The following is an 18,787-nucleotide window of genomic DNA, read 5'->3' on the forward strand; positions in this document are numbered from 1 at the left end:
ATGTTTGATCCCAAGGGATTGCGGGTGGATACAGAAGGATCGTGAAACATAGAGCTAAGGCTGTCACTCTGTTGTAAATTGCCGCTGCACTGGGCAGGGTGAAGAAACCGTGACAGGAGTAATGCCAACAACAGCAGAGTTAACAAAATATTGAGCACCTTTTCCTAAACCGTACCAGTTCATCACCAAGAAGGGCAGTCTGCCAGAGCTGGAAAAAAAGTGTCATCAAAATTCGTAGAGCCACAGGGACCGAAAAATGTTAGGCAGCTTGGTTGCATCCCTAGCCCTTTCTTTATCTCTCTGGAATTAAACTTGGAGATGCTGCTTGTTTTCCAAACCACGGGTATCCCTGTCAATCATCCTGGATATCTAGGACTATAGAAATTAAAGTGGAGGGAAGCATTTGAATCTGGAAGAAAGTGGCATGTTTAAACTGGCAGCTCACAGAGAGAGCCATGCTATTGTTTTGTTAAGCCCTGATCCTGCAAGTTACTGGCTGAGGAGGGATTCCTGTGCCCACACAGAACCACACTGATTTCAGTATTGCTGTGTGAGCCCCGCACAGTTGCGGGATCAGAACCTTGACCTGTTGCTTGTTGAGTTATCCTCAGTCTCTAGGGTTTGCCCATGTCATACTTAATTGATCCTGGTGAGGTTCTGCATAACCTGTTTCAAAGAATTAGCAGGAACAGCTCTTTTTGACACAGGCCTCTTCATATTGTGATGTAAAATGTAAGTCATTTTCAACAGCGGTGCCAATAAATATAAAAATATAAGCTTCAGATTTGATTATATCTCATGCGAAATCAGGGTCGTGCTTAGAGCTGGGTAAATAGTAAAAGAAAAATAAATTTTTGAATTATTATTTGTATTGCGGTAGTGCCTACGAGCCTTAGCTATGGATCAGGACCCCACTGTGCAAGGTGCTTTACAAACACACCAAGAAGACAGTCCTTGCTGTGCTAAAATTCTCTTAAAATTCCAATTCTTGTTGGCTGCATTCAAGCCACTTCTGCATCCACTTTCTGACAACATCCTAGCAAGTGTCTTTATTCATCCAAGTGTCAGAAGGGTTCATGGGATGGCTGCTGTAGAATATTTGTTCAGAGTTTTGAATTCGTAACCATCCATATTCATGCCTCACACCTGCTTCTACAGAGTTTCATCCATCCAATGAGGGAATAGGGAATATCTCATGTTGAACCATGTGCCCAATCAGAAGTAACTAACACAGCTCGAACTCTGAATGCTCACAATGAACTGCTCAAAAATGAGCAGGAATAGGAACTAGTGCATAATTTCAAATAATAAATAAATGAAAGACAGTTAGGCTCAGTTCCTGAGCAATTTGGACACAGGAAAAAAAGTTAAATTAATTGAATAAATGATTTGGTGCAAATTATTTGCCCAGCTCTAGCTACATTATTGATGTCATTTGCCACAACATATCTTAAACCTCATAGCAGCTCCGTCTCTTAAACAGCTGATAAACTGTTATCTGAGAACAGCCATAAGATCCCCCCTGCCACTAGCATTCTGACCAGTAATCACTGCTGTGGGGTTCTGAACATAGCAGTGTTGGCTCTCCCCTTTCAGATTATAGTCCATCACCCAAATACAGCACTTTTCATCCAAAGATCTCAAAATGTTTTACAAATGTGAGTTGATATTATTACCCTAATTTCACTGAGGGGGAAACTGAGGCACTGAGATTATGTGATTTGGCCAAGACCACCTAGTGAGAGCTAGAGTTGGGAACGAAACCCAGGATCCTGACCAGCAGTTGTGCTTTCAAGCCATGCTGTTTCCCTTGTCATAGGGGAGACCCACTTCTGCACATTGGCCCAACAGAGAGAATGTTATAGCTGGGATCCTTAACAGAAGGTTGGTTTTCAGGTTAATTCAGCAGAAGCCCAGCTGGAAATTGATTGGCTGCCTCATCCCCCACTGTGTGCCGATAGCACCTTACCTTGCTGCGCAGGAGCCCTCCACTCTGGTGCTCGGGAGTGCTGCTCTCAGACGCACTCTTGGCTTTCTCCTTGTTGTTATTTGGTTCATTATCTTTGATGATGTCATACTGCCTGCAAAACAGGGCGATCACTCCTAGCAGGAAAAAGTTAGAGGTCACATGAATGAGCCAGGCCTTTGGAACCTGCAGTGATCAGAGCCCACTAGCATGCTGCTGTGCACCTTGTGGTAGAGACCTCAGCAGCATTGATACCAAGTCCCAAAGATCCTTTTCTAATATGACTAGTCAGGCTCTGGCTGCTTCCTTCACAGTGCCAAATTCCACTCTAACCCAGTCAGACAAGGTCAGGAGATTACTTGTACTCCCACTTCCCTCTCATTAAACAGGACAAATGTTTTAAGCTTTCCCCTTTGGATAGCAGTTTACACAGACCATGTTAGGAGGTTTAGTGTGACCTTTGCTTTGCAAGCACGGGCATATTTGGAATTCCCATTAGTTGGAAATGTGTCCTCAAAGCTTCTTTTTCTGAAGCAAAGAGGGGTGCAGTTGAGCTAGAGGTTGTGATGAATGACCTGTGTCTGCCTGCAGATGAAACAAACCAGGGTCTCCTGCTCAGCAGGACAATGTCTGCAAATATATGACAGCTACAGCAGGATGAGCTGCCAACGGAAATATCCTCCCACACATTTAGGTGTGTGGAGAACAAAGCAGGGGCAGCCATGACGAATGAGGAGAGTGAAAATGTCTTTCACAGCGGCTTTTGTGTTATATTCTGACCAAATAACCACCTTTCTGCCTGCCGGTTTCCAGTGCAAAGTAACAGAGGTGGCAGGAAGGGCAACTGATAAGGCCATTGCTTCTTGCCTACTGGAAAAGGATCCAACTCACATAACAGTAATACTCTGCATGTATATAGAGTTTTCCATCTGTCAGTCTCAAAGCACTTAACAGTGATAGGTGTTGTTATGGGAGTTGTTGCCAGGTAGTGCTGTTATACAAGTTCTTTCTTGCATGCAAGCAAATTGTCAGCCATGGGAAGACATGCTGACGGTTGCATAAAAGTATCATCATTCTCATTTTCAGATGAGAAATGTAGGCAAAGTGAGGCAAAGCCAGTACTAGAACCCAGGTCTTGACACCAAGTCATGCCCACTGCACTGGGCCATCAGAGAAGCTTAGTGTATAAAGTGAACATGGATGTACGCTCAGATTAACTGTAGTTTCCATTCACCAATAATTCCGTACTTGACTCTCAGATGGCTCTGCCACAGGGCTGGGAAAAGTCATAGTCAGAATGAAACTTTGTAAATAGTTCATCAGCTCCACTGAGATTTTTTTTACCCACCCACGTTTGGTAAATGGCAGTCATTTTGTCTAGAAAGGGAATTTAAAAGCCTCTTTCAGGATGTTGGACAATTCTGTGCTCACATTATGAGCTGAGTTTTGGAAGATGAAGCTTAATTACTTGTCTAGATTAAACCATTTTAGCTATCTCACTTAATTATTTTACTCCCCAAATGATTCTTACAGGGCAGGAGATTTAGCTCTTAATGTGCAGAGACAGTAACTTCTTTATCTAACTATTTTAAAGGATCAGAGATTGGAGACAGTGACTGGAACCCAATCTAGCCCTGTGGAAAGCAGGTACCAATGCATGGTAAACTCAAGTTTTTTCCAGTGGAAAAAATTATATATGAATCTTATCTGGTTGCTGCTAGTCCCTCTGGGTTCACTTACAGTTGGAAAGAATCCAGGGGAACAAGACGGGACACCCTTAAGACCCCTGTCTTTTTATAAAATGATTATTAACCAAAATTTGTTGTCAGATCTCAGATTTGTGACCCGATTTCATCTTGGGGGCGGGAAAGAGGAATCTCATCTCAGTTGAGTTTAGCATAAATGGGCCTGGGCCAGCTCCTCTGCTGGTATAAATTTGACACAGCAGCACTGAAGTCAGCAATTTACACCACAGAGATTTAAGCCTACAGTCTCTTGAGGACATGATTTAACCCTTCAAACCCTATCAATCTTCAGGGCTTTATTAATAAATAAGAAAATATGCGCACACACAAAATTATAAGAATGTTAAGGTGGTTAGTCTTACAAAAGCCAGGCAGCATTCCAGATCCTGCTCAAGTCATGCAAAGGGACTGTAAAGTCAGCTTCAGCAGTCAGCCGAGGATTCCCCCAGCATGAGGAAATCCAAGGGTGGCACAGAGCTGCCATAGCAGACTATGCCACCCCCTTTTACAGCTATGGGCATAGGGAGCATGTTGATGGCATGGCTAGGGTGAAGGAGTTTCAGTTCTCACAATCCCTGACTGACTGGAGCTCAGGCACAGCTGAAGAATGAACCCATTGTCCAGAATCCATATTTCATAGGGAAAGTCTCCAGCCTCCAACAGTTAAGGGACAGAACTATCCCACATTGCTCTAACACCTAAGCAAAAGAGAGAAATATTTTATCCTCTCCTGTGAGCCCCCTGGCACGTTCTTGAAAGATAGCTGGGGATTGTCCCCTCAACCACACATCTCTAGCTTTAGTTGGCGTCTTTCCAACAGTTGCAGTTTTTCTGCACACACAACTATGTAGAATGTTCCTATTATCAGGACAATGGGAGTAAATACCGACTGTACTTTATGGGTTATATAATCTACTTTATTGTAAATTTCCTTGCATGCCAGTTCCCTTGTTTCACCTGAAATATCTTCCCCCGACCAATGTGACTATGCGGCTCACGAGTAAAACATTGTGCTGTTTCATGAATGTTTTATGTTGCAGCAGAGGCAGCTGCTGAACGGAGGCCAGAGGAAGCTGGCGCTCTATACAGAAAACAAACAAGCACAAACTTTCTTTTCCGTTAACTCATGGCATCCTGATCCCAAGCGGGGCAAGCCATAGTGCTGGCTGCTGAGAATGCTGAAAGCTCCAGGCTGATCAAAGGAGTAAGGGTACACTCTCTTCATACATTTGCTAGATTAAAACAGATGGGCCTGGTCCTCCTCTGGTATAAACCGATGTAGCTCAGAGGGGTTATTCCAGTTTACACCAGCAGAAGATCTGGTCTCAAACTCATAATGGGGAATTCTTTGCTTTCCTGATGTCCCTGGGTGGTTTATTTCTTTTTTTAAATTGTATGGAAGGATTTTGATGCCAGGGTGGAGTTTGCAGATGACACTAAGCTGCAGAGAGAGGTAGATATGCTGGAGGGTAGGGATAAGGTCCAGAGTGACCTAGTCAAATTGGAGGATTGGGCCAAAAGAAATCTGATGAGGTTCAACAAGGACAAGTGTGGAGTCATGCACTTAGGACAGAAGAATCCCATGCATTGCTACAGGCTGGGGACAGACTGGCTAAGCAGCAGTTCTGCAGAAAAGGACCTGAGGATTACAGTGGATGAGAAGCTGGATATGAGTCAAGAGTATGCACTTGTTGCCAAGAAGGCTAACGGCATATTGGACTGCATTAGTAGGAACAATGCCAGCAGATCGAGGGAAGTGATGATTCCCCTCTATTTAGCACTGGTGAGGCCACATCTGGAGTATTGCATCCAGTTTTGGGCCCTCCACTACATGGAGGGTGGGGACAAATTGGAAACAGTCCAGCGGAGGGCAGTGAAAACGATTAGGGGGCTGGGGCACATGATTTATGAGGAGAGGATGAGGAAACTGGGCCTATTTAGTCTGCAGAAGAGAAGAGTGAGGGGAGATTTGATAGCCGCCATCAACTACCTGAAGTGGGGTTCCAAAGAGGATGAATCTCAGCTGTTCTCAGTGGTGGCAGATGACAGAACAAGGATCAGTGGTCTCAAGTTGCAGTGGGGGAGGTCTAGGTTGGATATTAGGAAAAACTATTTCAGTAGGAGGGTGATGAAGTGCTGGAATGGGTTACCTAGGGCACGATGGAATCTCCATCCTTAGAGGTTTTTAAGGCCTGGCTTGACAAAGCCCTGGCTGGGATGATTTAGTTGGGGTTTGACTAGATACCTCCTGAGGTCTCTTCCAACTCTAATCTTCTAAGATTTATTGACCCACCTGTTAGCGGCCCCTTCCAAGCCACTATTGTCTAAGAAAATCCCGTGGGCACTCTTCTAGGCCCAATCCCACTGCAAAGTGCCCCAGGATTGAAAAAGTGCAGAGGGGATCTTTGCTCCATCCTGCCACAGCACCAAGCACTCTTCAGCCACAGCTGTGGATCCGACCTTACAGTATTGCCTTTTAAATCATATGGGCCCTGAACCTGTAGCCCTGATGCAGCAAAGCTCCCATTGCATCAATGGGATTTTTTGTTGCATGAGGTCTGCAAGATCAAGCCACGATTTTCAAAAATGGGTTTAGGTTCCTAAGTCCACGTTTAGGCAAAACACGTGGCTGGACTTCAAAAAGTGCTGAGCACTCAGCAGCTACTTTTGGCATTTAGCTTACTTGTCGTTGCTACAAATTTACCCTTTTTCTCCCTTGCCTTTGGCCCGTCCCACCCATAGGTTCATACATTTTAAGGCCAGAAGGTACCATTAAATCATCTAATTTAGGCTGATGTCACTGAAGCCCTGTAGTGGGACTCTCTCTCTCTCTCTCTCTCACACACATTCTTCAGACTGGGGCATTTCCTTGTACAGTTTGATCCTAGACCACTCATAGACCTTTGCAGATTGTTGCTCACAGAGTCTTCATCCTTTCCGTAGCCTCATCGATAATAGTACAGAGTTGACCAGTTTTGCTCTCAGATGTGTGGGAAATTTGCTCTGTAAACGATTCTTTTTTTTATACCAGATTTTAAGAGGATTCAGGTTCATTGCTGACCTGATATTTTATGTTTGGCTGCTCCAGATCATTTGTTCTTTTAACAGTTCAATCGTAATAGATCTCAAACGTGGGTTTTAGTAAATATAGAATGACCGATGCTTGAGAGTGAGACAGGAGGTTTAAACTCACTCTTGATTTGTGATGTTTGTCTTTAGAATATCGCCGCACCTCTTCAGAAGAATTACTGGCTTGTGTGTGACCTGCAGGCATGTAATGGGCCAGATATAGTGACAGTGGCACACTTCTCTTGGGCTGCGTTCTGTTAATGAAACAGAAGGGGCTGGATTCTGGTGTGGGGTTAAGGGGATTACCATCAAGTTTTTTCTGGGAGGATTGAGAATATAGGATTTACCACAGCAGATCAGACAATTGGTTCATTAAATCCATTATACTACCTCCTACTGTACTAAATGAGACTACTTCAGCCAGTCCAGTTCCTGCCTCCAACAGTCGCCAATACCTGATGCTACAGAGGAAGGTGAAATGCACTTATATCCAAATGTGAAATGCTGCATACAGGGGGCAGGGGTAGGGATTACTCTGCATATCTCTTCCTGGCCATCATGGGTGTATATTCTCACACACACCCGCACATGACTCGGGGACATTACATGCCTTCGTCATAGGGACTGCTACCAACCTGCCCACATGAATAACACCACGACAATGATGAGAATTTCCCCAGCGCGCAGCTGCTGGTTCTTCCCCATCTCCTTCATCGTCACCTCATCTGCACAGGGGAGAGAGAGACAATGAGTTCCATTTGTGTAATGAGTTCAGTCAAACGCTGCCTGCTCCTTTCACGTGCTCCTTCCCCTCCCCCTAAAATCACAGATATTTAGTGAGCAAAGCTGGGTGGCTGCAGATCTGAAAACCCGTTGGAAGATTTGAAAATGTAGACCCCAGCTGACCACATTAAAGTCTCTCACTGGACACTCGTTTTACTATGTGCCCCAGCCTTGGACAGTGAGTGCACAAGGTTCAAAAGTAACATGAATTGTCCAGAGTCATCATGCCTCAGTCAGCTGCTAGCATCCCCGTTCCTTTCTCTCTCTCAGAGTTTTCTGCAGCACCCATCACTGGAGTATCTCCGCATGGTGTATTCTAGCCATCACATCGCTATTCTGTGCAGAATTCCTGCCCGCCCGGCTCAGGATTTATGTCCTGTAGTATGCAGGGTTGGCATAATCTTTTTCAGCAGAGTTGCAGGATGCAGGAATGAATAGTACCTCTTCATAAGCCATAATGTACAGCCCTGGCCTTGGAGGACCAAGAAGATTGCAGTTCAGATCTCCTGGGAAGCAGACAATGCTCTTCTCAGTGTTTTCAGATGAACAGCAATTCACTATTGACAGGCTCCAAATCATTTCAGCTGAAAGAGTCAAGAACTCACAGCATCCTAGGAACCATGGATGAGAACCCTGCAATATAATATGGCCTAACCTAATCATCTAGTAACCCTTTATAACCTGGACTCCTGCTCCTCCCTGTCTCCTGTTCTTTAGAGTGCCTTGCTGCTGCAAAACATCTCTTTGCCTTGGCACCATCTGATTTTGGCTGGATGTCTGCTCAGAAGGGACAAATTAAAAAGCATTTCCCTGACTGGCCGTAATTGATTTGGCAGAAACATTTCAGATTTTAAAAAAGCAGGATATCCATTGGTGTCTCTTAGAATCCAAGTGCAGGGAGGTTTAGTGAGTCTCTCACAGCCTCATCTTAATGCTGCTGTAGCGTCCCTGGCATGGATCCCCAGGAGTTCTATCCCAAACTGCGTGCAGAGTCTGACCAAGAATTTCCCCTGGCACTCTTCATTTGCTGGGCTGATTGGCATGCTTCTGCCAGACACTAGTCCTGAGAACAGTCCTCATTCCCTCTGCCTCTAAGCTACCCCCTGAGGAAAGAGCAATGGAGATTCAGGTGCTAGGAGCACTAGCGGCTGAGGTTCTACTGGGGTTCATAATTTTACTTAAACAGGCCAGTCTTGCTGTGGTTAATGTGATATACAAAAGTCACGTTACCAGCAAGGATTCTTGTGTCCTTACCATTAGGGAGTATCCCAGTCTTGACACTGCAGTCTGAGATGTGTAGCTGGTATGCCTTAGATTCCTCTACACTCATTTAAACTCTCTTAGTGCTGCTTATCCCACTTACTGGTGTGAGTTTAAGGGAGTCTAGGCTGAGGGAACTTGCTTGCCCAGCAGCTGGAAGATGCAATAAGAAAGGGACGGCCTCCTTTAATTTACACATCATTATTCTGCCCTGTCAGTTGCTTTCCATGCTGCGCACCTCACTTCTGGCTTCTTGACATGAGTTACACCAGCTAAGCCTCTTCTAGACTCATTCACTCTCAGCGAGACCCAGTGCATTGACTCAGAAGTGATGTAAAGGCCGGGTGAATTGCACACCAGTGGGAGGGGCTGAGTCTGAAGGAGCATAAATTGGTGTAACATGCACATTTAGGGAGCCATCTGAAGGTATAAAATTGCCATCACTCCCTGTAGACTCAGTCTGACCTCAGAATTTGGCCTTACAGGTACAGGGGACTGAATGGCCTGGGGCAGTGGGATGAAAGAAGGAGGATTTTCCCTCTACATCTCAGTTTCCAATCTGACCCTTGTTAGTTTCCTCTAGAACACCCCATCTCAGTCATGGGGAGAGAGTGAGAGATGAGCAGAAGCTGCCAGTGACTTCAGGGGGCAGGTGAGGCCAGGAGCACTCCTGTGTCTGACCCCATCATGTCATCTTCAGACACTTTCACTAACATGGGCACCCGTGAATTGTTTGGTTTTTTGTTTGTTCCCCAGCATTTGTGCAGAGCCTGAATAAACAATGAGGGCCAGGTCCTCCACTGGTGAAAACCGGCATAGCTTCAAGTCAGCAGAGCCACACCAACTTTCACCAGCTGAGGATTAGCCCGAGGTCTCATTTCTGTATTGGTGTTTTTCACTGACGTTCTATTTTTGCCTCAGGGAGCTGAACCGACCAGAGATCAGGTCTTGTCACAGTATTTCCACCATCCAAGAACTCCCAACTCCTGAGCCTTAGCCCTGGGCTCATAAACGTTTCTGTGGGCCAGTAACAACCACCCATGGAGAATGTAAACAGAAATTCTAGAACCTGTGTGTAACATGCAGGCTAACAGAGTCCCAGGACACGATACACTTTGCTGATGTGTTACGTCTGCATATCCCCCATGCTCACTCCTGTGTGTAGTTACATGGGTCTGATCCCACTGACTACAATGGGACTGCAACAAGCGAATTTAGCCCTGCCTGCATTTAGCTCAGCTGGTCTTAGTTTTGAATGCACCAGGCACCGTGTCTCACTTTGCTGGGCAACACTGCGCTGCATCTGGGGCAGCCCAAGGGGCCATGTAAGAACTCGCCCACACTTGCCTTTATTCTTGGAGGCCAGCTTCTCGGCTTCCCTGGGGGTCTTGAAGAGGACGGGTTCACTGGCTGGACTCTGGCCTTGGATGCTGATGGACTGGACATGCACAATATACTCAGTGTCCTCCTCCAGGTCCCAGAGGGCGCACGAGCGGGTGGTGGTGTTCACCTCTTGGATGAAGCGCAGCATCCGCACATCCTTCTTCTGCAAGCCCAAGGCAGGAAAGCACAGGCGCTCAGAGGGAGGGTTCTGTCTGGGTGACGGACGCCTTGCTACATAGACGCTTTCCACTGCTCCCCAGGGCCCCTGACAGCACCTTAGTGCTGCCATTTAAAGTCCCCCTAGCCCGTGCGAAGGAGGAAAGACGTGTGCTCTAATCTGATCACTGGCTTCTCAAGCAATGAGACCAGCTACAGCTGCTTTTATGCAAACGGGTGCAGGTGACAGCCACTCGCTCCTCCAACTCCCCAACTCCCGCTCCTTGTAGAGAAGGTGACCTGGTAAAGGCTTAGTGGAGAGGGGCCGGTTCCATTTCCCTTGAGATTCAGAGCCAGTTGGATGAATGGTTCAGACTCTGGATCTCTCTAGTATTTATCCGTACCCCAAGGGCATGGGTGTGCAAGGCCCGTATCACCTGGTAACACGTGCCATCTCCCAGGAGCTCGCTCACTAGCTTCAGCTTGTATAACGTCACAGCAGAGCAGGAGCCACAAATTCCACTCAAAGCATCTGGAGCTTCTGGGTGAAATTCATCCTGTGCAGAGCCCAGCACAAGGCCTCAGCACCTCTAGTGTCCCCGGCTCCTCAGAGATGTCGTGGTGCCGATGTTTTGTGCTGGCCTCTACATGAATCTCATCCTCTGTGAATGAAATGGCAACCTCCCAATGCTGGCTTTAAAGAGATGTGCTCTCATCTTCCCCATGCAGAAGCTTCTCATTGTTCTCTCCCTGTTGGCACTTACCCACTGGGCAGAGCTATTGCCGAGATTTGGGGCTGATGCTAGCTCTGTCAGGTTGCATTTTCTGCCTAGTCACCTTTGGGCCCTGGAAGTGTGAAGGCATTAAATCGGTCTGGCCTGCTCCTGCTCTCACTGAAGTCAGCAGCAAAACTCCCAGGGACATGACTGGGGGCAGCCTCTGGCCCTGAGCAGATTTGTGTGCATAGCTATAACTGCTTTCCCTGCCATGAGATGCAACTAAGAGCTGGGTGGGGCAGGAGGTGGAGATGGGCTAGTTTAGAGGACTCCCCTATCCATCTCCAGTCTCCTGAACCATTGAATCCCCCAGGGGCGTTTCGCTGATAGATCAATTCCCCTGCCCAGCCCCTTTGCTGTGAAGACCATGAGTTGCTTTGCACGGTCACCCCTATCCCTGGGGGTAATCATCCTGGCTGATGCTAACTTGTCTACTCTCCTGTCAGTGTGCAGTTCTTCTCTGTCACCAGGATTATACATTTGGGGCATGTCCTAAATCCAAACCCATGGAAATGGGTTAAGGTGAAGGAAGAGGCTGATTCTGTGTCAGAGCTCTGCAAAAGCCTTGTGAGAGCTGCAGGCGGGGCAGGCTGCATCATGATAAATCCAGAGTTTGCCCTTTCTTCCCTGCTCCTAAGGCCCAAAGCAGGCGGGATAGAGCTGAGGGGGACCCACCACATGTGGAGAGGAGGGGGCTATATGGGGAGGATACCTGCTGGGAGATTGCAAATCCAATAACAACTTCATCCTCCAGAACATCCCAGGTCACAACAGCCGAGTTGGCCTTCAGATGTTTGACTGTGACATTGACTGGAGCGGACGGGCTGTCTGCAAGGGGACAAAACACAAGCTTTACTACGGCAAAGTCACTGGTGCAGGCAGGAGACAGAGAAGGAGCTAGAGAGGAGCAGTCGATTCCCGTAAGGCATCAGACATGGTTTCCTGCAATAAGAGGAAACAGGATTTACCCAAGTTAGCCACTGCCCTTTAGCTAGGAGAGTTTGGGGGTGCAGATGCCCTTCATCTATGTACTGACTCCAGGCATGTGAAACTTTGAGACATAGACGCGCCATGTTTTTGGTGGCCATTAAATTCTCCAGCCCCCTTGGATGATTTAGAGTAACATTAAACCTGCATGTAAAATATTTAACCCTTTAGACACTGCATCCCGAACTCATGCTGATAAAGCTTTTATGCCACACAACACCATCACATACTCTTCATCGAGCTAGTGTATCACACACACCCCTGCTTTCTCCATTAGAGCTTGCCCAGACTGCAGTGAGAGTGAAAGGCAAACAGGACACTGACTGGGTACTCAGCACATCACCAAGGGTGGTCTGTAGTTGGAAGTCCTGGAGTGCTGGTGTATGGGGAGACTTTGGCAAACCAGTAAAGTGCCTGAAACCACTATGGCTTATTGTTAAAGGCAGCCTAGTCAGCAAGCTGTAAATTGGCCATTCAGCAGTCTAAGCTTGACCAAGGCAGGAGGGAGGGGGGGAGTTTTGGGGTGCCACAGAAAGGGCAGCTTGACCCCACGTCCTTCCTGGTAAGAATTGTGTTGAAGTTGCTGATACATGTATTTTAAAAGAGCAGGATGTGCCCCCGGAATGTCTGTTGGGGTCTCAAGGCTGCAAACTCTGGGAAAACCCACACCTGGTTAATCAGTAATCAGAAGGAGCCTCTTGCCTGCCCATTGGAACCGCTTACTTAACAAGTTTTCTTTAAAGGACATGTCATTCTATTACTAATGTATAAATAAGGGGAAAAGCTTGAGATAGTTGGACTCATTTGGGGACTCTTTTGGGATCTTTTTGGACTCCTTCTGGATACATCTTGTGGTCCCCACCAGCAGACGGAAGATTTGGCCACCGGAAGCCTGCCGCTGTGTCACTCAAGAGCCACACTCAGCTTTGGTAATTATCAAGGGTTGGGGGTGTTTTATTAACCATTGCGGACATGTGTAAGTGCTTGAGACTAAGTAAAGTTTAGCTTTAGGTGAAAGCACTCTTGAGTTGTCCTGTTTGTGCCAGCCATCTATCGGTCGGACGGCTGTGTCTCCCCTGATTTATTTCCTGACACCACTTTGCACAAAATTACCAAGAGCTTTGGGTTGAAAGAACCTCTGGTAACACTGGTGCCCTAGTTAACACTCTTGGGGATTTGAAACCCACATGCAGTGAAGAGGGGGGTGCAGGGCCAGTGTAACCACTAGGCGAACTAGGTGGTCGCCTAGGACTCCAAGATTTGGGGGCACCAAAATTTGGTGCCCAAAAATTTTATTTTACACTATTGCTCCCAGTGGAGGGACTGGCCGCTTGCAGCCGTGTTAGCACCTACCTCTGTGGGCATCCTCTGCAACTGCAGGCCCCGCCACCTCCCTCTGCTGCGCCCCACATAACTGCCCGCCCGTGCCCCCCATGCCAGTCCGGAGCTGCCTCCTCCCCAATCCCCCAGGCTGCTGCATCGCTCCCTAGCCCGCTCTCTCCGGCTCTGGCAGTCCCAGAACCCCTGTCGCAGCAGTGGCTGCTGGCCAAGGGCTGCCAGCTGTAGATCGGAGTGAGTGACATCAGCCCTCCTGCAGCTGGCCCTATTGACAGCAATGCAGCGGCGGGGGGAGGGGGAGGGGAAGAAGTGGGGGAAAGGAAGGAGGAGACCATGGCCACTGGTCCATCTGCAGGAGTGGAACATGGCCCTGCCAGAGGATACATGGTTAAAGAGCTCCAAAAGTGTACCCGTCCTCAGAATGTGCCACCTTCCAAGGCTTCATCCCCATCCATCCCTGCAGCCTTGTGGAGCAGGTAAATAGAGCCCCATTTTGGGGGAAACTGAGGCAGAGAACAGGGACGTGACTTGCCCAAGGTCACCTGGGGAGTCATTGTCGGAGTCCTGCTTTGAACACAGAAGATCGACACTCCTAGTTCTGCGCTGGCTCAGACCATTAGACCAGAGGCCTTCAAGCCCTGAGCTGTGCATCTGCCCACACAAGGTATTAATTTGGGATTCAGGGGCAGCACACTGCAAGCTTTCAGTGAAGAAACACGGCTGTCTCGAGCCCTTATGGCTATAAGGAAAATCTTCCAATGGTGATGGGCATCTAGCTGACACAGTTCTGTCTGCCTGAGTCTGCAGTCAGCCTGGGACAACAGCTCTAGGAAATGCAGCAGTAACTGTTAAGTCTAATTACGACACCATCAGAGCCAGATTTTCATGTAACTTGGGTGACCAGTTGCCTGGTGCACAGCCACTGCAAGTGGGCGAGCAACTCAGGTTAAGTGCAGCTGAACCCTGGGCAGGCTGCAGCACCCAAGAGCTTTTTGTTCTCCCACTGAATGACAGAAGATGCACCAAGAACTTTACTAGGTAGAAGTTTAGTGACCACATTAGGGCCGTATCCTCCCCACTCCCAGCATTGGGCCAACTGCCTCTCATCATTCTCCTGATTGCTTGTATTTTTATTGATTGGAGATCTGCTGTGGATTGAGGGGTGTATATGAACCTGCCTTTGCAGGCTCAGTCCTGGCCCAGCATTCGAAATAAATTGCCCTGAGTTTCAGAAGTACTGAGAACCCTGGAGTTCCCACAGACATGAGGGAACTGCAGGTGCTCAGCATCTCTGAAAATCAGGCCCAGAACAACACTGATGCCTCTGCCCTGGGCCAGAGCTCTCTGAGTAAGGAGCTTCAGCAGTGATTGACATGGGGCAGAGTAAAGCAACCAGGATGGTCATGACAGAGGCTGGAACTCTGTCCTCACCTCACACCTGTGGGGAAGACAGTTCACCCACTCCTGCCTGCATTACACTTTCCAGCCCAGGAGCAAGGAACCATTTCACACCTTAGCGCTGGGGGGAGCTGAAGCCCAGAATGGGGAAGTAACTTGCCTGAAGTCATCCAGTGAGTTGGTGTCAGGGTTGAGAATAGCAGCCAGATCCCAACTCTCAGCTCTGTGCTCTGATCTCCAAAACAGCCCTTTCCAGATCCATGGGGTGTGGGTGAGGGAGGGCAGGGGGGACTCTAGCTACGTGCAGGAGACCCAAGGCAATTTATTGTCATTAAATATGTAGACTAAATAATGAAATTAATATTTTTTCAAGCCGAACATGTATTTATTCTAATGAACAATGCCACATTATGTAGCATTCATTTTTGAAAGTTTATAATAAGCAATGTTGTGTGGGGAGGGGAGGGTGCAAGGTGGAAGTTTCGCTTAGGGCGCAAAATATCCTTGCACCAGCCCTGGGGGTGTGTGTTTCTTTTATTTTTATTTCCCTGCTGCTTTGAAATGCTGATGCTTTACAAGCTGCCTAGTGGGGCCACAAGGCCAGGGTGGGCAGAAGTTAGGTCTCCTTTGATTTGTTTATTTTAAATGACCGCATTTGTGAGGCTGATGAGCTGACAGGCTGACTGGTCAGAGCTCTTCAAAGTGAGGGACTGGCTAAACTTCCAACCAACCCTCCTGGCTTCGAACTAACAGGAAAGCAATGACCCTGTGCCCCCTCCCAAACAACACTCTCAGTCAAGACCTGGGTGCTACCATTGCCAACAGGTGTGATCATGCTTCAAAAGCTCCAGGAATCAGTAACGAGGCAATTAGAAATGGGAAGGCATTAGACAAGGCATCGGGCCCAGATGGGTTCCAGCCCACAGTCCTTCAGGAAGCAAAAAGAGCAATAAGAAAGTCCCTGGCTCAGATTGTTGGACTCTCACAAAAGGCTGGGCAGTGGCTTGAAATGGAGCAGGAACTAATGATCGGTGGCTCAAAGAGTTTGCAGAGGGAAGATCCTTTATTCGATCAGGTCAGCATCAATCAGAAATTGTTGTCATCTCTTCTGTGGCCCATGTGAAATGCATTTGTAATCCCAGCAGCCAAAAAAATAAAAAATCCCTTTCATTACAGTCAGTATATGAGCCCCTGGTTGGCAGCCTCATCAGAGAGGTCAAGGACAGGATGGGTCACTGGCCAGTGCTCCTTTCTCACCCCTAGCACAGTCCCTTCTGGACTCAGCTGAGGCAGCAAGAGAGGACTTTGGTCTCCAGGGTTGTCAGTCCAGCACTTTCCACTGTTACTTAAACTCCCTTTAAAAACCCAATTGCAAATCAGAGTAGGGTCTTATTTTAGTAAGGGGCAGTTTGAAGAGCTTCATACAGAGAAGGTTCGTGAGTCATGCCTGATGAATTTGCTAGAGTGTATTGAGGCTATGACTGAGCTGAGAGGTGGGAGGGAGAAGGGTGCAGCAGACAAAACAGGTTCTGATTGCAGCATAGTAATGGTGCTTTGAGTGAGGTGTCTACCCCCTTCTAAAGTACAGCCATGCAGCTAAATCCCTGCCTGTTGTGCTTTCCCAGATGTTGTTGAGAGATGCTACCACAGCATGGGGTGATCTATACAGCCTGGGATTGGGTACATTATTGAAACAAGTGAATTACCAGGAAACAGAGTGTGTGGGTAAAAGAGCATTCAGGATGGGGAGAAGGAATATGTGGGTGGCACCAATACTGGCATCTGAATCCCTTTGGTTTAGCAGGGATATTAATGACCTTGAGGAAAGGACAATATCAAAAATGCCTAAATTTTCCGATGCCATAAAATGTGGGGGAGGTGGAAAGAGCCAGCAGATACGGAGAAGCAGAGCAAACACCTTCAACATGAGCAGGTTAAATAAGACTGCGAGGCTGTGACGTGACAGTGAAGTGCACTGCAAGGTTGCAGCCCAAACGTTTCCACAGAGACGGGAGCCTATAAAGCAGGAGTCACAATACAGACCAGGGGAGAGAGCAGGTGGGGAGGGGGATTAAAGATACTTCACTACCTCCATCTGCACAATAGAAACCCCAAGAGATGGATGGTAAAGGAAGATGCACTAAAATCAAACACAGTGGGCCCAATGCTCTCCCTTTACCTCCCTGTAAATCAAGACGCACGCCATTGAAATCAATGGAGTTAATCCAGTAGAAAAGTGATGTGAGGCAAGTAAGTTCTCCACAGACAGAGCTGAGTGAATAATTTGCAAAGAAGGTCCTGGAAGATCCAGGATGAGATTGTGATTTCCTTGAATCTATTTGCTGTTGGATTTATTCCATAAACTTTCTTACTCTCTGGGTCGATCACACTTTCTTTGGAATTCCAGTTGAGTTGTGTTGTGTTTAGTTAGATGAGATCCAGTTTCTGTTCTCTGACTGGCTCTGTGTGAGCATCTTCAGCACGAATGCTTAGGTGGACAATTCCAAATGTTGAATTCCCTGATACTGTGCGTGCAGCTCTGAATTTTGATTTCTGTGAACACTTATGTCAGTAAAACTCAAAACATTACCAGAAAGTGACCCCAGAGGCAGAGGGGGTAATGTTCATCTGAACTCATTTCAACATCCAGGCAGGATATCTGGGGAACATTCTATGCAACAGTCACGCAGCCCTCCCCAGGCACATTAATTCCTGGTGCACTAGAGATGGCTGCATCAGCCTTTTAGTCAATAATAGACCATATGTTCCAGGGTTTGTGATTTAGCTGTTTAACTTCATTCCAAATCATAGGCCATAACCTCACTGGAGCAAATTCCTCTCTCAAAACTGAAAGAGCATCTGTTTGGCAGAGTTTGAGTTAGCGACATACATGCACATGAAAAGATGTTCTCCTTTTTGTGCCCATTTGTTTAGTTAAAATAAAATCATGCTGGTTTCTCATGGGCAATGGCTGCTGTGAAACAAACCATGATCGCTCGTTTCCTTTCAGCAGGGAGCTTTCGCAAGGTGGACCCTTGCCCTGCATACCCCAGGCGCTGTGTGTCACAGCCATGCCTCACAGCTGCATACTCTGGGCCCTTTTGGAGAACGCAGGGCATAGCCTTCTCCATGCAACAAGGAGGCACAAGTGGTGAAGATTACCATGAATATGCTCTTAAGGCTGAGAACTCCTTTTTGCCTCTCATTAAATGCTCTGCTGATTATTAAGCAGCTTTTTTTCTTTAAAGAGAGAGAAAACATTTATGGCTTTGGACTAATTTGTCGCTGGCCTCTCACCTTATCACCAGCGGCTCCTGGTGTCAGGAACAGGAGGATGGGAAGCTCCCTACCTGCCTGTTGGGTTGCTGTTGCACAGGGGTTGATATCACAGCCCTTGCTGGTGTCAACCAATAATCACCCAGCACATCTATTAGTTAGGGAGATTGACTAAAAACTACACCATGAACAGTATGTAGACAACCCTGCCAATCCATACCCAGTGCTAGAGTGGTACCCACACTATGCCTACTAGCTCATATCTATCTATGGATCTGTACCTAGAGGTATTCCTATGCCTAATCAATATCTGATCTATACCTAATACCCTATATATCATCACTATCGGATCTATATTCAATACCCTATGTACAGTATACTCAATATAGTACCTGACCTATATCTGACTGACTATGCCTACCTCATATCTCCTATCTAGTATATCTGATCTATATTTAATGTCATCTCTATATATTATACAATATGTATATTTAGTGCTATGTACAGTACATGGTCTGTACTTAATAGCTTATGGATCTTTAATACTTTAACTGTACCTAATGCCCTATTTATAAATGATACAGTGAAGCCAATACAAGAGACCATCCTTGTTAGCCAGCATCCTGCCTTACAGTCTGGCCTAGAGTAGC

At 47.0% G+C, this 18,787-nt stretch overlaps 1 protein-coding gene across 2 annotated transcripts in view; it reads right to left on the reverse strand.

Moving 5' to 3' along the window:
- The window catches only part of FNDC5 (fibronectin type III domain containing 5), a 38,055-nt gene that overhangs the window by 8,900 nt on the left and 10,368 nt on the right, over window positions 1-18,787 (reverse strand). The window contains exons 2-5 of one of the 2 annotated variants that reach the window (XM_050932641.1): window positions 11,851-11,966; window positions 10,171-10,369; window positions 7,416-7,505; window positions 1,970-2,081 (exon numbers count right to left, since the gene is read on the reverse strand). In XM_050932641.1, the coding sequence (XP_050788598.1) occupies window positions 1,970-2,081; window positions 7,416-7,505; window positions 10,171-10,369; window positions 11,851-11,966 (517 nt within the window). Of the gene's footprint in view, window positions 1-1,969; window positions 2,104-7,415; window positions 7,506-10,170; window positions 10,370-11,850; window positions 11,967-18,787 lie in introns of both variants that reach the window. The other variant, XM_050932640.1, reaches the window with a different exon arrangement.

The sequence above is a fragment of the Gopherus flavomarginatus genome, chromosome 22 (assembly GCF_025201925.1).
Source record: "Gopherus flavomarginatus isolate rGopFla2 chromosome 22, rGopFla2.mat.asm, whole genome shotgun sequence".
NCBI classification, from domain to species: Eukaryota; Metazoa; Chordata; order Testudines; family Testudinidae; genus Gopherus; species Gopherus flavomarginatus.